At 36.1% G+C, this 19,343-nt stretch overlaps 1 protein-coding gene across 9 annotated transcripts in view; it reads right to left on the bottom strand.

Annotated features, from left to right (window-relative positions):
* Positions 1 to 3,368: 3,368 nt before the first annotated feature.
* LOC127862233 (ceramide kinase-like) overlaps positions 3,369 to 19,343 on the bottom strand; it is a 34,041-nt gene continuing 18,066 nt past the window's right edge. For 3 of the 9 annotated variants that reach the window (XM_052401264.1, XM_052401265.1, XM_052401266.1), the window contains 11 exons: positions 16,862 to 16,925; positions 16,335 to 16,480; positions 16,007 to 16,081; positions 9,196 to 9,259; positions 8,591 to 8,736; positions 8,328 to 8,402; positions 7,381 to 7,527; positions 6,650 to 6,869; positions 6,221 to 6,419; positions 5,435 to 5,595; positions 3,369 to 3,770 (listed from right to left, as the gene is read on the bottom strand). In XM_052401264.1, the coding sequence (XP_052257224.1) occupies positions 3,710 to 3,770; positions 5,435 to 5,595; positions 6,221 to 6,419; positions 6,650 to 6,869; positions 7,381 to 7,527; positions 8,328 to 8,402; positions 8,591 to 8,736; positions 9,196 to 9,259; positions 16,007 to 16,081; positions 16,335 to 16,480; positions 16,862 to 16,925 (1,358 nt within the window). In that variant the 3' untranslated portion in view covers positions 3,369 to 3,709. Of the gene's footprint in view, positions 3,771 to 5,434; positions 5,596 to 6,220; positions 6,420 to 6,649; positions 6,870 to 7,380; positions 7,528 to 8,327; positions 8,403 to 8,590; positions 8,737 to 9,195; positions 9,260 to 11,111; positions 12,355 to 12,741; positions 12,903 to 13,315; positions 13,515 to 13,809; positions 14,030 to 14,221; positions 14,369 to 16,006; positions 16,082 to 16,334; positions 16,481 to 16,861; positions 16,926 to 19,343 lie in introns of those variants that run through there. The other 6 variants (XM_052401268.1, XM_052401269.1, XR_008040511.1 and 3 more) reach the window with 6 other exon arrangements.

The following is a 19,343-nucleotide window of genomic DNA, read 5'->3' as shown; positions in this document are numbered from 1 at the left end:
CATAAAGTCGTTACTAATCCTTCAAAGCGTCCTTACTACTTTGTCATAACGTCGTGACTATTTTGTCATAGCGTAGTTTGTATTACGCCATAGCGTCGCTGTACTCCGCAATAGCGTAGTTTGTATTACGCCATAGCGTCGCTGTACTCCGCAATAGCGTCGTTTGTACTACGCCACGGCGTCGCCGTTCTCCGCAATAGCGTTGTTTGTACTTCGGAGTATCGTCGTAACTACTCTGCCATAGTGTCATTACTACTTTGTTATAGTGTTGTTAATACTCCGTAATAACGTCGTTGCTCAACCGTCTGAGCATCGATACTACAACGTCATAGTGTAGTTACTTATCCGTCATTGTCCTCACTACGTCGTGACTATTTTGTCATAGCGTCGTTTGTACTCCGCCTAAGCGTTGTTGATTGTTGAGCATAGCTTCGTTACTACTCTGTCAAAGCGTCGTTGCTACCTCGTAATAGCATCGTTTGTATTGCGCCTAGGCATTTTTACTTCTTCAAAAAAGCGTCGTAACTTCTCCGTAATAGCGTCGTTACTAGTTCGTCATAGCGTCGTTACTACTCCGACATAGCTTCGTTACTACTTCGCCTTAGCGTCGTTACTACTTCGTCATACCGTCGTTACTATTCGCCATGTCGTTACTACTCCGTCATAAAGTCGTAACTAATCCTTCATAGCGTCCTTACTACTTTGTCATAACGTCGTGACTATTTTGTCATAGCGTAGTTTGTACTACGCCATAGCGCCGCTGTACTCCGCAATAGCGTCGTTTGTACTACGCCACGGCGTCGCCGTTCTCCGCAATAACGTTGTTTGTACTTCGGAATATCGTCATAACTACTCTGCCATAGTGTCATTACTACTTTGTTATAGTGTCGTTAATACTCCGTAATAACGTCGTTGATCAACCGTGTGAGCATCGATACTACAACGTCATAGTGTAGTTACTAATCCGTCATTGTCCTCACTACGTCGTGACTATTTTGTCATAGCGTCGTTTGTACTCCGCATAAGCGTTGTTGATTGTTGAGCATAGCTTCGTTACTACTCTGTCAAAGCGTCGTTGCTACCTCGTAATAGCATCGTTTGTATTGCGCATAGGCATCTTTAGTTCTTCAACAAAGCGTCGTAACTTCTCCGTAATAGCGTCGTTACAAGTTCGTCATAGCGTCGTTACTACTCCGACATAGCTTCGTTACTACTTCGTCTTAGCGTCGTTACTACTTCGTCATACCGTCGTTACTATTCGCCATAGCGTCGTTACTACTCCGTCATAAAGTCGTAACTTATCCGTCACAGCGTCCTTACTACTTCGTCATACCGTCGTTACTATTCGCCATAGCGTCGTTACTACTCTGCCATAGAGTCGTTACTGATCCGTCAAAGCGTCCTTACTACTTTGTCATAACGTCGTGACTATTTTGTCATAGCGTCGTTTGTACTCCGCATAAGCGTTGTTGATTGTTGAGCATAGCTTCGTTACTACTCTGTCATAGCGTCGTTGCTACCTCGTAATAGCATCGTTTGTATTGCGCATAGGCATCTTTAGTTCTTCAACAAAGCGTCGTAACTTCTCCGTAATAGCGTCGTTACAAGTTCGTCATAGCGTCGTTACTACTCCGACATAGCTTCGTTACTACTTCGTCTTAGCGTCGTTACTACTTCGTCTTACCGTCGTTACTATTCGCCATAGCGTCGTTACTACTCTGCCATAAAGTCGTAACTTATCCGTCACAGCGTCCTTACTACTTTGTCATAACGTCGTGACTATTTTGTCATAGCGTAGTTTGTACTACGCTATAGCGTCGATGTACTCCGCAATAGCGTTGTTTGAACTACGTCACGGCGTCGCCATACTCCGCAATAGCGTTGTTTGTACTTTGGAATATCGTCGTAACTACTCTGCCATAGCGTCATTACTACTTCGTTATATGGTCATAGCGTCATTTGTGATCCGCAATAGCGTCGTTGCTACACCGTGATAGCGATTTGCGTCATAGCGGCGTAGCTACTCCGTCATTACGTCGTTGCTAAACCGACATTGAGTCGTTTGTACTCAGTTATAGTGTCGTTTTTACTCCTTCATAGCGTCGTTATTACTTCGTTAAAGGATCGTTGCTACTTCGTTATAACACAGATGCTAGAACGTCATTGCGTCGTCACTTGTTAAAACGTCGTTATTACTACGTCAAATCGACCATTGTAATGAACAATAACGTCGTTTTTGTTCCACTATAGCTTTGTTTTTACTTCGTTATAGGGTCATAACGTCGTGTTTATTCTGTCATAGCGCTGTTGCTACTCCGCCATAGCGTTGCTACTACTGCGTAATAGCGTCGTTGATACTCCGTCATAGCGTCGTTGGTACTTCGTCATAGCGTCGCTTCTACCATGAAAAAGCGTCGTTGCTACTTGGTCTTAACCTCGTTGCAAAACCCTTATAACGTCGTTGCTTCTCCGTCATAGCGTCATTGGTTATTCGTCGAAGCTTCGTAGTAACTTAGTCATAGCGTCGTTGCTTCCAGTCATAGCGTCATTTTTTACTCATCAGAGCTTTGTTTATACTCTGTCATCGTCGTTTGCTTCTCCGCCATAGCTTTTGGTTTGTACGCCTTCGTAGCGTCGTTGCTACACGGTCATAGCGTCGTTGCTAATCCGTCATTACGTCTTTGCTACTCCGTCATAGCGTCGTTGTTACTGAGTTATAGCGTCTTTGCTAGAGCGTAATAGCGTCGTTGCTACTCCGTTATAGCTTCCTTGCTACTACGTCATAGCGCAATTGCTACTACGACATAGCGTCGTTTGCGATCCACCATAGCGTCGTCGCTACACCGTCATAGCGTCGTTGCTAATCAGACATTGCGTCGTTTGTACTCTGTCATAGTGTCGCTACTACTCCGTCAAAGGTTCGTTTCTACTTCGACATAGCGTCGCCTGTACTCCGCAATAGCGTCGTTTAAATTCCATCATCACGCTATTGCTACTCGGTCGTTACATCGTTTTAACTCCGTCATAACGTCGTTTGTAATCAGCCATATATAAACTGCAATACACTACATTAATGCAGAAGAACAATTAATTTATATCTCAATTTTAGCAGGAAAAAAAACTATTTATGACTATACAGTTTTTAAAATGGAAAAGTTAAAATCATTTAGGTAAAATTAAGCAAAATTAAACGTATGTGAAACAGTAATCAGTAGAAAATTGCGAAATGGCTGTTCACTACATGTTGTCTAGAAGCGATTTAGTTTTCTACGCTTAAAATGTAAGGGGAAAATGTATGGAAAACATTTGCTTGATGTAACTAGAATGTATACTTACAATAAAACATATTTTGCATAACAACAGATGAATTGGGTAACATCGCAGTATTGAAATTTATTGTCCAAAATTTCCAAATTATATACGGCATTTGTTCTTTATATCTTCCTTCAAAGTATAAATAAAAACTTAACTTTAAAAAGTGAGAAAACATGCCTTCATATTTAATTAAGTAACTGTCAAAAAATAGTTATTTATGCTAAAATATACGTTTTGTATAATAATTTAGACGTGTTAAAATGATTTGTAGAGCAAAGGTGCTTTTTAATGAGAACCTAAACAGTTTAATTTAACATTTGTTAGATAAACCATCATGGTAGAACAATAATGTAGACAATAAAGGTAGTTTTAGCAATAAACACTAGCTTCAGTATCATGATCTTCCGGTGAACACGGGAATGTTGCAGAACATCGGGATCCGCTCCGGAAACAGTCTGCAATTACAAGACGAAACAAAATCCTAAAACAAATAGGTACACATGTGAAGATTCTGCGCATGCTTTTTGTATTTTTCAACATGCATTGTGTGTGTGCTTAGCGAAACAGCTTGGTTCTACAACTCATACTTTTGGCTCTTATGCAACCGTTGTGCTTGTCATAATGATAATTAAATACGTATCATTCAATTTATTGCGAATGTTAGATGTATTGATAAGTATAAAGGTACTTAAAACCATAAGCTAGAGGAATACCATAAACATTCCAAAACAATAGCTCCGCGGTCCGATACCCCCCCCCCCCCTCCCCCTAAAAAAAACAGGGCCGTGACACAAGATTTGTTTGCAACAAATCTAGCATTAAGAGTCAATCTTATCATATTAGTGTGACTTATTGATCGATAACGATTTTCATACTTCTTGTGACAGTGACATTGACCTTTGACCTAGTGACCCAAATTTCGATTGGGGCAATCTACTGTCAAACGCCCATGTACACGGGAATCATAAAGCCAACCGGCCCCTCCGTTCACAAGTAATTGATAGGAAACAATTTTCACTCTTGTCAGTGACCTTGGCCTTTGACCTAATTACCCCAATTTCAATAGGGGTCATCTACTGGCAAAGGCCAATGCACATGGTTAGTACCAAGCCAATTGGTCAATCCAAGTTATTGATCGGAAACGAGCTGGGCAACCGACATCCAGCAAAACAATTTACCCTCTCTTCTTCAAAGGGGGATATGATAACATTATATTACAACGGCATTCTGAATTATGTAGATTGAAACCTTTGCCATTGCTAAAAGTATTCATTAAAAAAACAATCAAAGAGATATCGGTCATATAATTCCAATATTTACAAAATATCATGTTCAAATCTGGTCCTGATACCTCCTAGTATAAATGTGGCATCAAATGCATCATTTATTTATTGTTTTCATTAATTGGACTTGTTCGTGTCTGGTCACTCATAAACTATGAAATAAACTGCACTGCTTTTTCAATAGTGTATTGTCTTTTTAAAGGGGCCTTTTCACAGATTTTGGCATTTTTTAACTTATTCATTAAATGCTTTATATTGATAAATGTAAACATTGGATCGTAAAAGCTCCAGTAAAAAATCAAGAAAAAAATTAAAAAAAGGAAAAGAACGTTGCCCGGAGCAGGTTTCGAACCAGTGACCCCTGGAGTCTTAATTGCCAGAGTCCTGAAGTAAAAACGCTTTAGCCTACTGAGCTATTTCGCCGAGTACACATACTTGACGTATTTTATACCTTATATAAGCATTTTTCGTAGTTTCACAAAATTTAACGACAAAAACAGAACTCTCCAAATTATTCAATCGTTTCGCGTTGCAACGCTTTATAATTTTTAGGTTTTAAAATCGTCAAAAGATGCATATAATGGCTATATTAGACCATGGTAAATGTTCAGTATTACTGTTTCCTCACAAATATCATAACTAAAACGAAAATTTGCGAATCTGAAACAACTTTTTACAATTTTGTCAATTTACCAAAGCGTGAAAAGATCCCTTTAATAATTCTTAACACAAACCTCACACACGTTACCACATATTGTTTATTAATACGAAATTTATTTAACCTGAATTTCATTCGCATATTATCATACATATGGAATGAACCTTTGATTACTTACTTAACATGAAACTCCGTCCGTTCGAGTAAGTGAATGTCCCCATCAATGTTCAGTATCCTCTCCTTTCTTCCTTGGTCCGATGTTTCATCATGCGGGTCCATAAGTCGTAGCTTCAACTCATCAGCAGTAAACACAGTTAAGCAGGCAGGTGTATTACTGTCCTAATAAGGCATTCCATACGTTAACAAGAGATGTGTTTGTCAGAAACACAATGTCCCCTTCTGCGCCGCTTTGACGGCATATATTTGACCTTTGACATTGAAGGATGACCTTGACCTTTCACCACTCAAAATGTGCAGCTCCATTAGATACACATGCATGCCAAATATCAAGTTGCTTTCTTCAATATTGCAAAAGTTATGACCAATGTAAAAGTTTTCGGACGGACTGACGGACAGTTCAAAAACTATATTCCATCCTTCGAGGGCATAATAATGTGGAAAAAACCCATATGCTTTTATACCAGAAATTTTACTTAAAACACACATGTAGAGTAAAACAATCCGGTTGGTATGATTTTGTACAGAAGTTAAACGGTTCAACGAATAAAACAATGATATAGCGTTCTTTCAAAACGTTAAAGATTTTAATTAACTATTGCAATGGTCGCGGCGTTTATCCGAATCATGCATAGCAGTGCCTTATGTTCTACCAAAATGTAAGACCTTGAAAAGAGACGAAACAATTAAATAGATGAAGTTCGGCAGCTACAAGTAAAATAGTTTTGACCGTAGAAATCTGGAAGCTGGAAGGTTCAAAACTTCGCAATTTTCGATTAATACTTACTATTTCGGAATCCCGACTGTACATTTTGTAAAGAAGCTTCAAATACTGTAATTTTCCGCCCGGTTTGGATAAAAACACATGCGAGACATTAGTCACGCGGTCTTGTTCGTGAGGTTTTGACGGGTTACAGCTTAATGACATCATCTCTGCGAGCATTACGACGCCAGTAAATCTTCCTTCGATAGTAGAGAACCCTGCCCTAAAAAACTACAAACTTGATATCCTGCACTTTTACAAACGAAAGACGGAAACCAAAAAGTAATCACAATCAAACTCATAGCAAAGACCATACATCAATGACAAGTGGTTGCTACGTTCCTTCGTCTAATTACAATGATCAGTCTTACCAATAATTTAAGACCACATGACAAACAGTTTAGTATTTTTAGGCTTTTCAACTTTATATAATCATTAATAAGACATTTATACTGGTAAGTTTTGGTAGACTCGGAGTCAGCAACATTTGTCACGCTCCCAATATTGTCGACATCAGTTTCCTGGCCTTGTGGAGACTTGTTTTGTGTATCGGTGAGTTCTTTAATCCTGGCTAAATTAGCTGAATTACGTAGTGTAAATTCAGAAGGGGCCTTTATCTCTACGTTGAGACTTCGAGTCCGGGAAAGCATTAACATCATTGACATCACGGATGCTTGAAAGAAATGTTTGCCCTGATAATAATTTCACGCCACTCCAAAAGATAAATATAAAACGTTAGTCTTTATTGTTCACGTTGACATTCAATATAACGCTTTAGTGACAACGAACATGATTGTAAACGTAATTGTATATATCATTTAAATAACTTTGCAAAATAATATGATTTCGCACAAAACTTCACCACAATGGTGTTAGATTTATCTAGAGACCAGACTTGCGACCTTTTTAAAATAGCTTGTATGTGTCGCCTCCAGCTGCATCAATTTGACAGGAAAGCAAAAGTTCCAAATGGATAATTTCATGTCATGAAAAGGAGCATATCGGTAACACACATTTGTGTTTTAAAGTTAATTCTAACAAACAAATGTACGGGAATGTGTTATATTCTGATACGGACACTTACTGACCAGAAATACACAGCTTTTGGTGCCAATAAAGTTGGATTATATTATATTTTTTATTTAAAACACTCGATTCCGATATGTATTTTTGTAGCGACCTACCTGGGTATCTCATAACACCCCAGTGCCTTCTTGTTTCGGACGTATAGATTATGTCACCCCATAATCCATAGCCGACGAGAAGAATGGAATAGGAAATGAGTTTCCCATTCGAGAATACACGGCTTATGTTCTTCTTAGAGCGAAATCCTGATAAATGAATCGAAGAAGTAACAAGTATATACAGCGATTATAGTGCCACAAACATGTCATGTTTTCTAATCTACAAATCACACGGTTGTTTACAAATTTTTACGGTGCATATACACGTACAATTTATTTTGAAACCAACAATACAACATGATTATATGCCACAAACTGCATTTTGGTATGGTTGTTTATGTTTCCAAAGTGGACATTTAAATTGAAACAAGAGGTAACAGGCGTGTGGTAATGTAAATCAAACGCAAAAAGATTCATATATGTGAACACATATTGAACAAGAGCACCGAATAACGGGTGCCAACGCTCGGCTGCTGGTGCAGTTTTGAATAAATTAAAGCTTGGCAGAATTGTTTTAGAGGTCACAGTGACCTTGACCTTTGACCTTGTGACCCAAAAATGGGTGTGGCGTGTAGAACTTATCATATCAAGGTGCATCTACATATTAAGTTTCAAAGTTGTAGGTGGAAGCACATTGGTTTAAGAGCAAAATGTCAAGGTTTTAGCACGACGCGAACGGCGGACGGCACACGGCGGACGACACGACGAGCTGGCTATGACAATACCTCGGGTTTTCTCCGAAAACAGCCGAGCTAAAAATGTACATATAAGCTAGAATTATCTGGTTAATATACACGAACGAATTAACTTTGATGAATAGATCATTTAGTAAACAAGTGAATAAGGAATATCATGATTTTTTTAGATGAAAACTGTATAGGGCTAAACGAAAAATAACGAAAAAAGTATGTGATTTTATCAATGCATCATATTTACTGTTTGCATACCCAGAACAGCCGCGTACACTGCAGTCGCAATGTCAAAGTTCCCCATTTGTTCCCGTGCAATTCCGTTGCCGGTTCCTGTATAATTCAGTGTGCATTTATTCGAATAATATTTACAACGCAGTTGTTTAAACATTGCAGAGAACGTCGTATATGTGTTTGTATGATTTGTATTTGTATATTCCGCTCCCCTGTGCTTTTTAGTTTGTGTTACATATATATGTACAAAATTGAGTCCATTATTTAAAAAATGTACTTCAACATACCACAGGGAATGATAGCGATTGCAACTGGAAACTCAGGTGGCCAAAAGTTGGGATCATTAACGTCACCACCTGTATCAGCCGCCATTCGCCGAATCAAACCATTGGCCGCTTCATGGTATAGTCCGTCCCCACCAACAACAGCTATCCTTTTTTTGAAACAAATAAACCATTACATTATTGGTAAAATAATATTTGAACTGTGAAAGAATAGTTTTTGGAAATCTTGGTAAACCATTTGACACACTATTCTTGTAGTCCATTGGCTAATGAACACAATCATATTGATGTCACAGAGACAACAGAAGGACGGAATTTTTCACAAGAATCCTTAAGTTCAGGTAATAGACAAATTTTCTGTATAGGAGTTGATACTGTTTATGGCCAAACAGCACTCAACATGATTGAACTATGGTCTGGCAAAGCACAAATACATCAACGAAAAATCAATTCCTTTAAAACAAACAGCTACAATTGATGACATAGATAAGGTTGATTTGTGTGGATTAAACCGATAAGCTACTTTACATCGATTGTAAATTATTACAAAATACTTGTAAAAGTTTAAACAACGTCAATTGCTTGAAACAAAAACAAAACCGACTTACCCGTCGATAGAGCTTAAATCATATATGGCCAGTATTTCTTCTGTGTGATGTGCTCTAGACGTTACTGAAAGAAACAATTAGATACGTATATGTTTGGCCTTTATAGTGTAAACTCATCTCCAGAAATAGTCTGAGGAGTAACGTTCAATTCGTTATAAAGCACACGCGCTTCACCGTTCACATCCTTTTTACGTGAAATATTTAAACCCTTACACAGCTGATATTCCAGTGCAATTATTAGACGAAATAATTGTTGAAAATGTTTGGCTTTATCAAATGCATTCACAAACCACCCTAAAGTTTTTAGAGCTGCTTCCGTCTTGATGAAATGTTTGCATCCATGGACACAAGTCTACATTTTTATGAAAGTATTGTGCTAAATGAATCTATATTAACCGTGTGACCCCGAAGGTAGTGCTGAGCTTGTATCCCAGAGGCATGATTTGCGAAAACGTTGTTGAGGACTACTTAATGATGTTACATATCAAGTATACCACCTGTGCAATTTGTGGTTTGAGAACAGTTATTTTGCTAATACTGTAATTTAATATAAAAAGTTAAGGATTCCAGTATAAAACAATTAACAACGTACTGGGGATATTAATAACACTTTTTTTTAAAGGTCTTATAAACACATGAGCCACTGTCGGAATCATGAAATCTCAGTATATTGGTTACATATTTGTTAAGTATTTGTTACTAAATTAGGTTAACCAATTTATGTATGCTTCAATCAACCTGACCGATTTATGTGATCATCCACTGTCTTTAAAGAGATATAAGTGCGGAAAATGATCAGATTTTGTGCTCATCGCTCATAGAGTGGTTAAAGTCTCCGACGGAAATTTGACTGATTCCGAGCGGGTCTATTGAAATCGTATTGTTACGTACAATTTTTAATCGCATTACTTTTAAATAAATACGCTTTCTTTTCGGTTTTGATTGATAATTATCTATTAACAACCCCATACATGTTTTACTTTGTTCATAGTAAGGGCTGTTGTTTTGCTTGTTTAAAAATAAGTATACCTTCTGTTTTGAATCATCTTTTTTCAAAACTGTGAACAAGACCGTTAAAGATCTAAAGGTGACCCACACTTCTTTAGATTAACATATCAAAGGCATTGTTCAAACATATTCAACACACGATGAGCGTGGAAAATTTATTTAAAAGAATTTGCTCGTGTATTGTTCATAATACATGGTAAATTTCTACAAATGTGTGTTAAAATGTTTGTGTTAAGACTATAGAGAATAAGTTGGTTCCTCGTTCTTTGTTACTTATTCTAATAAGTAATAATGAAGAGTTCCGTATTCCGTAGCAAATTTAAATAAGGTTTTGAAGAAATATAATACATACAATTCTTACTTAAATCAAAACAAAGTAACTAGACTACAGTTACTTTATGTTTTACAATACATGTTCATGTTTATTCTGCGCAAATGATTTCTTTTTTAAACCGACTTCGAATAATAACTTAACGTCAACCGACTTAAAACCGACACAATAATTGTACATGTATTTAATTTAAAAATTCAGAGTTGTACCTTGTATTCTTCTTACAAACCTTATATAATATAATCTATGTTAACACCAAAAAGGAATTGTTCCTTATTTGTTATTGTAATAAGTAATTAAGAAAAAGGAATCAACTTACTCTCTATGGATAGACGATTTAAGCTGTACATGTCTTAATAAATATGTGTCGGTAAAAATCATTGTATACTGGGAAAAACAAACAGTCTTTGTGCTCGACAGAAACATTTCGCATACTTTTATAATACAGCAACCAAACGCATCATACTGGTGTTTTCTGTGTATATGAATCATGTGGATGGATGTTTTGTCCTTCCCGAAAACAACTATAATTGCATTCGTTTTGTTTTTACCAATTTGAAAATGCGCAACTATTAACAGCGGTCTATATTTTTAATACAAAATTGCACATGACAACAAGAATAGTAAGACATTCAAATGATATGTTCACCATAATAATACACCATTGTACTTGGAAAATAACACACGCCATTAACAAACATTAATAATTAGATGAAATATAAATATGTCGTGCTTAACAGAGTAAACGTGAATAGTACAAAAACTTCTTATCGTAATATGGCACATATGCTATTCTTATATTATCTATGGACTAAAATGTACCTTAACAATAAACACTAATACACAAATAAAACAAATACAAACAAGATAAACGAGGATAAATTGCTTAAACTGTTACTATTTTGTTTACATAACAAAAACTACGGCTTCCATAACACAGATAAAGAGATGGCCAAAATACAGTAAAAATCCATTCCGTAATACCACATTTAAATACTTGTAATAATGAACGTTCTTAACACCACAACATTGTGTAAAGTTTCATGTATACCTTTAAATATGAGTATTGTTGTGTACTCAAGTAAGCGAACAATGCATGACAAAACATATTCCGAATAAATATACAATACCTTAATCTGGCTTTGATTTCGTACTCTAGCGGACTAAAAAGGTTAATACAATGATCAGGTGACCTTTTTTAAGACAAACCGTTGCGTATTTCAGTGCACAACTCAAAGAAAAACAAAATGAAATTTTAGCTGCATTAAAATAAAGCAAAATATTGTGTCAAACACATATTTAATTCTAATAACACATAATTAATTCCAATTAATAAACACTAAATTCACAAATACTTCATTATTAAAAATGAAATACATGATTATACTGTGGTAATTAATTATAACCTTTTTATGATTGCAATAATATGCTTATACCATATAATAATGGTCATGAACACTAGTATTGCGATGCAAAGTGACACACTTATTACACCATTTTCTCGGCATGTGACACAAACATGTCATTAATTATCAAGTACACTTACTATGAAATCAATTTATTTCCTTAAAGAGAAAAGGTACAGTGAAAAACAACCACAACAACAACACATTTTATTATTATTTTAAAGAATATATAACGTTAATGGATTCAAAAGAGAATAAAACACAATTCAAGAAAACTTTGAAACACAACCTCATGTTTGCTCCAAATATAACAAGAATCACCCGTCAACTAATCTTCATTTTTATCTGCCACTTTAATATCTACCAACGATGGCAGGGATATTGCAAAACAGTGGGATTCGTTGTGGGAACATCCTGCAAATATGTATCTGTAAGTACCTACATGCAATCTTGTAAGAAGTTGGTAAGACAAGCGGCCATGTTTGAGCTTTTATTAAGAACTTGAGACAGGTATAACGATTGTTAAAATATTTGTGCTCAAACTCAAAGATAAGTCAGACTCAAAACTAATAAACGTTTCGTGCTCAGCAACTTGAGAACGGTGTTAACACTCATCTAAAAAAATGAGCAAAACCTCAAAGTTGAATGAAAATATCGACTTCAGTATGCTCGTGATACTAGGCCAAAGAGACCTGATTAAATAAATATGACAAAAACAAATCCACCCTTCCATATCGAATTATACCAAAATAAGATACATCTGTTAAAACTTTAGATACTCTCGTAGTTTACTCAACTTACTTGATATGAATCTCTGGTTGCTCAAGTCTGGTTATTTCTCCGTCAATATTTAAAATCAATTCCTTTCTTCCAGATTCGGATGTTGCCTCTTGCGGGTCCAATAATCTGATTTTAAGCTCCTTGAAAACTAATTCCAAAAATGGTTCTGCCGGTTTGTTGACCTGCAATTTCCATTCAAACCATTCAAACAAGTTACTGTTACTCTGTCATAAAACCATGCATCTATTTTTAAACAAAGGTGACAACACGATAAGACTGATATAAAACCACTTTAAGAGCTTTATGTTATAACACTGAGTAATTTAATTGATATTATCAAAAAGATGCATTTAAGTGGTATCGATTCATTTATGTCAACACACAACAATCAAGATCTGACGACAACTAGTGTCGCTCTGCAAACATAAAGTAAAGCTTAACTCAGTTCAAATAAATTCAATTATAAACAACTTAAAATACTGCTGATATAATTGGTCAAATTATGGACGTTTTTAGTACACCTGTTCACATGTTAAATTGTAAAGTCATCTCAATGCCGACATGCGCATTGAAAGAAAATAAAGCGATGACATACGATTTCCGAATTCAAGTCCAGAAGTTGAAAAGTAGATTTGAAGAACTTGAATTTTCTGCATGGTTTGGACATATAGATTTGTGTCACGTTTGTTACAGCTTCTTGTGTTGGATTTATGAACATGTTCACGAATGAGGAAAGCGGTTCAACAAACACAATAGCCCCGGTGAAATACCCATCGTATGAAGTAAAGTTAGATCTGAAAACCCAAAGGATATAAGATGTAAAGAGCAAACTAAACATTATGTATACAATGAATTGTTTAGATTTTGGTCGTATTTAAACGCCTACTCTATCCGATTAATGGCCTCTTGATACTAGTTTTTTACAGAATAGGGCGGCTTTGCGTTTAGAGATACGACAATACGACTAACTAATACAATACAAGTTAATTGCGTAACAAAAATATATTACGCGGAACAAGAAAACTTTTTACTGTATTCAGTTGTCGTTAAATTAAGTTTAAAAAAAAATGGATGTCATCATCCTCCTACCTGTTTTCAGACACGTCACTTTTCTTCGGCTCCGGTTCAGAGTCCTGACCAGGAGTGTCTACATCGGTCTCCTTGCCTTTAGAATTAATACCAGACGCAGTGGGTTGTTCCAAATACGCCATAGTTGCTGAATTGCGCTCTAGAAACTCCAGTGGAGCTTTTATATCGATCTTTATTTTGAGAGTTCGAAACCTCCCAAACAGCAACGACAAAAAGGATGCTGCAAATACATTAATATGTGGGAAAAGCATAAACATTACAGCAAAGGTCTTACTGTTTACAGGCGTTAATCATACGGAGCGTTTGCTCTCCTGTTTTACGATTTTGGTAATTATTCTTACCTTAATGTCATAAAAGTGTGCCATTATCATAAAACGCATCGTTGATATAACACAAAACAGAAGCACCATACCTGGATATCGCAAAACTCCCATATGTCTTTTTGTTTCAGCAGCATATATGATGTCTCCCCATACACCGTATCCGACTAGAAGAACGGAGTAAGAAAGCAATCTGCCCTCCGAGCACACGCTGCATATATTTGCCTTATAGCGAAACCCTGGGTACAAACAGCAGTAACTAGAGCTTTGTCACAGACGTGACTTATACACATACATGCTGCATTTACACATACTATTTTGTATGCTGTCTTCACAAAACAAGAGAAGCTAATTTATGGCGATTTTTTAAAATTATTATGCCATTATCTTTTATGGCCATTTTGACCTTTAAACTTATGAATTCTTTCGCATGACACGCCGTCCAATGACTTTGAACACAATGACTGTACAGAGTCATTTTAAAATCTCACAATGAATAATGACATAGTTATGGCACGGACAAGCTCATTTATGGCCATTTTTGACCGTTGAACTCAAAGTGTGACCTTACCTTGGAGATATCGACGTAATTCTTTCGAACGACACCCTGTTTAATGCTTGTGAACAAATGTACCGAGTTATTTTCAAATCTCACAATGAATGACATAGTTATGGCCCGGACAAGATCATTTATGGCCATGTGTGACCTTTGAACTTAAAGTGTGAACTTGAAGTTGCAGATATCGACGTAATTTTTTCGCATGCCACACCGTACACTGATGGTGAACAAATGTGCCAAATGATTTTAAAATCTCACAATGAACGACATAGTTATGGTCCAGACAAGCTAATTTATTGCCATTGTTAACATTTGAACTCAAAGTATGACATTGACCTTGGAGATATCGACGTAATTCTTTCGCACGACACACCGTCCAATGATGGTGAACAATTGTGACGAGTAATTTTCTAATTTCACAATAAACGACATAGTAATGGCCCAGACAAGCTCATGTATGGCCATTTTCGACCTTTGAACTCAAAGTGTGACCTTGACCTTGGAGATATTGACGTAGTTCTTTCGCATGACACACCGTCTAATGATGGTGAACAAATGTGCCAAATGATTTTAAAGTCTTAAATGACAAAGGTATGGCCCGGACAAGCTCATTTATTGGCATTTCGACCTTTGAACTCCAAGTGTGACATTGGCCTTGGAGATATCGACGTACTTCTTTCGCATGACACACCGTCTCATGATGGTGAACAAATGTACCAAGTCGATTTAAAATCTAACGATAAATTACACAGTTATGGTCCGGACAAATATCGGTTAAAAACGCACTAAGTGACCCCGTGACCTAATTTATGATCCGGCATGACCCATATTCAAACTTGACCTATACATCATCTAGATACAACTTCTGACCAAGTTTGGTGAAGATCGGATAAAATTTCATCGGATGTTGAAATGGACCGACCGACCGACAAAGTGACTCCTATATAGCCACTATAACCAACTGTAATGGGGGTTTAATTACCCACGTATAACTGTGTAAAATGGAACATTACACGTAACTCACCGACAAATAAATATTCTAAAGATGCATCAGTCAAATTAAATGAATCTTATTTAACATGCCCTCTATGATATTAAATATTCATATTACGGGAATTAAATTATGTTGAATAGTAGTATACGTATACAGATTAACTTTTTATGACTTTCACATATAAGACATACTGGACAAAAGGAACTGATAATACATATGATTCAAGTGGAATATGCGTACGGCCATTCTTTTATTATTGACAGATAATTATAGGTAAAAACTCATTACAACCTAACCAAGAGTAAAACGTTCGCATGTCTTTACCAATTACAATCGCATATACAGCAGTTGAGATGTCATAGTTTCGAAGAAATTGCTTTGCGACTCCATTACCTGTACCTGTTAAATATATTGAAATAACTATATTACAAAAATAAAATAGTGAAAAGCACAACACCGAAAAGTTACTACACATTTTTTTAATTAACTGTTGTATCAAAATGATTTTTTTTCAATCCTTTTAAACCTGAATAATAATATAAAATTAAATCAAAATTGAAGTTTTCAAACTGTCTAACCAAACGAATATTTCGATCACAGAAGTAAAAAAAAAAACACAACGAAACTGACACATATGTTAAGGATATTTTACCACAAGGAATCAAAGCCATTGGAATCGTAAATTCCATTGGTGAGAATTCGAGGTTGTTTATGTCACTTCCGGTTTCAACCGCCATACGCCTGACAATCCCATTCGCTGCCTCGTGGAACAGGCCGTCTCCGCCAACCAAGGTTATACTGTTTTAAAAAATAATAATTATAATAAAAAAGAGGATATGCATTATTATTCTTTAACATTGATATTTGTGTTTTTAAGACATTAAAATTTAGGAAACATAAGACATTTAAAAAAGAGATTTCCATACTAAGATTACAACGTATGGACCAGTCGCCTAAATTCATACTTAATTGAAATAAAAAATCGGGATGTCATCAAACAATGGCCAATTATGATCAGCTCTTAAAAGAAGGAAATGTTGTACAGCAAATACAGTTTGAAAAAGTCGATGGGACACAATATGTCCTTAAATAATACATTAATTAATATAGTGTTAATCAAACGTATTAACGAAGAAATGATTTGTTTAAGCGAGTGAATGGACAAAAACAACAATCTACCCATCAATGGAGCTGAGGTCATAAGTAGACAGAATGTCTTCTGTGTGATGTGCTCTAGCGGTTACTGAAAAAGAATCGCTATATATCCAGCTTACCAGTTACCATGGCCATTATTTCAATACATCAGCTGTTCCTTATGTTTTGGAAAGCGATTGGGTTTTTTCCCAAAGATTTTGTTGTACTTCAATGGCCCCACAAACGTCTGATCTATACGATAGCATGTTAATCTACAGAAGCGCCGTTTTTGGCAATTCATTTCTTTCGTAATCACATCGAGGCATCAGAATTCTAGGCGTGAATCGTCACCTCAAAACAAGATAACAGCATACTTATGCCCTGAAGAGTATAAATCAATTTGGGGATCGTTTCGGACATTATCTATTGCGTTCGCTAACCAAATCATGTTTAAGCATATTAGGTCATTGTGATCCTACGACCTATGAGCTAGTAATGAGTCAATAAACGTAGAATGTAATTTGTATTTTCGGACACACATCTTGCAAACTTGCCTGCATTTTATCACAGATATGAAAATTCATTAATACATGACATGAAACAGTTTCCATCTTACAAATGCAAACTTAAATGGCAAGCTCTCAATGTGAATCCGCACATATGCTTCACTGTAAGTATCGTGATTATTCAGTCAAATGGCCGAAGAATAACACGCTCAATTATATGACGAAGGTGTGTGTGTGGATTTTCAGTTGTGACTACAATTTCAAGAAGTCAGTCTGTTTCACGTAATTAATGTTCAGTTATCGTATATAAGCTTGTCGTATAGTAATATAATATTCATTGAATATTATGAACGAGCGAACGCAATGATTTAATAGAAAGCACAGGCAAATGCGCTCCAAATTAAAAGATAAAGATTTCCGATCCATAAACACTGTTAAGAATTTCCCCGCAAACACTTTCATTTATGCACGCTCTCTTTTTTCCCTTGCTGAATCGCTTAGAGCAGGGCATCCTCGCTTGAGCTTCGCTAGTTAATAGCATAATCATTATTAATGAGAACAGCGTCGTGCTTCCGACGCTGCCCGAAGCCAATCTCGCGTTTGCTCGTAAATGTTCGGTACCTTCGCGAACAATACAAATTGAATATTGTCCCACAAAAAACAAACGAGCATTATGTATCTCGTTAGTATATATGCTACTAGACCATATCTAGCGTCGAAATTTTGTCTATTGCTATAAAGAACACTGATTTATATATGTTTTAACTTGATTTCACTAAATGTTCGTTTATTTTGAGTGTTCATGGGGCTTTAAAGTAGAACTTGCGGTAAACTTTGCCGAAAGGATGTAAATATTGATAAGTTTTATTAAGTGAACGTTTACGTAGCCACAAACATTATAAGTAAGGTGTTGTTTGGTTTTGTATATACGTGCTGGATAAATTATAAAGCTAAGATGTTGTTGCGTAGCGTTTCACGTCTTAAAAATACACGAAAATGTACAACACTTTTGTATAATTTGCTGCAAAATGAAACATTTGAAAACTATAACAATACGACTGGTAGATAGACTTCAAGGTGTCACATGTTTATAACGTTTTGAGCTATATAGTCGTCAAAGTACTATGGCAAAAAAGTACAGATCGTAATTCAGACTTGCTGCACATATGTATAGAATAATCAATATTGACAAAAATAATACTACAAAGACGCACTATTATTATTTATTTTTTAAATTAAGTTTTGACCTTGCATTTAAGGATAACCCATGAAAGTGCAGGTATTTATTTCCAATGGGGGTCCTTTGGTTTTGCTGAAGAGGCAGCATGCAGAAGAGACAGTATTGAGATACAAGGAATCCGGGTGCGATACCCTAGCTCTTTGCGCATAGATCCCTTGGTTCGTCTACGTGCTCAGGGTATAGCACCGATACACGCGAGAATTACCTGGGTTTCATACGATAACATTTCTAGTTAGAAGGAAAACACTTGAAGCATTTCTGAAATTTCCAATGCCCCGGCCAGGCATTGAACCGGGGACCTCTGGAATGGTGTTCAACAGCACATTAGTCAATTGGCTTAAAGGCACACACCTTGAAATGACATACATTGCATAGTAAATTTCAGTATAAATAAGAAACATATTTTATCTATATCAATTAGAATATATATGGTGGTTACAAGGTATAAATCTGCCTCTTTTGCAATTTACAACTTAACAAAAATCGAGTTTGTCGAAAATGGACGGATACGTCTAGAAATCCTACTTTCGGTTTTAAAAGCGGTACCGTTAAGAAAATAATAAATTACTTGCTAAGTAGGCTATAGATTTAATTTCATCTATCTCAATTAGAATATATCTGGTGGTTACAAGGTATAAATCCGTCTTTTAGCGCTTTAAAACTTAAATATAATCACGTTTGTCAAAATGGATGTTTACATATAGAAATCCTGCTTTCGGTTTTAAAATTAAAAAAAAAACATTACTTGCTTACTAGGATATAGATTTAATGACAATTTTGC

The sequence above is a fragment of the Dreissena polymorpha genome, chromosome 16, assembly GCF_020536995.1.
Source record: "Dreissena polymorpha isolate Duluth1 chromosome 16, UMN_Dpol_1.0, whole genome shotgun sequence".
NCBI lineage: Eukaryota > Metazoa > Mollusca > Bivalvia > Myida > Dreissenidae > Dreissena > Dreissena polymorpha.
The sequence above is the reverse complement of the archived record's forward strand: the minus strand, read 5'-3'. Positions and strand labels throughout refer to the sequence as shown.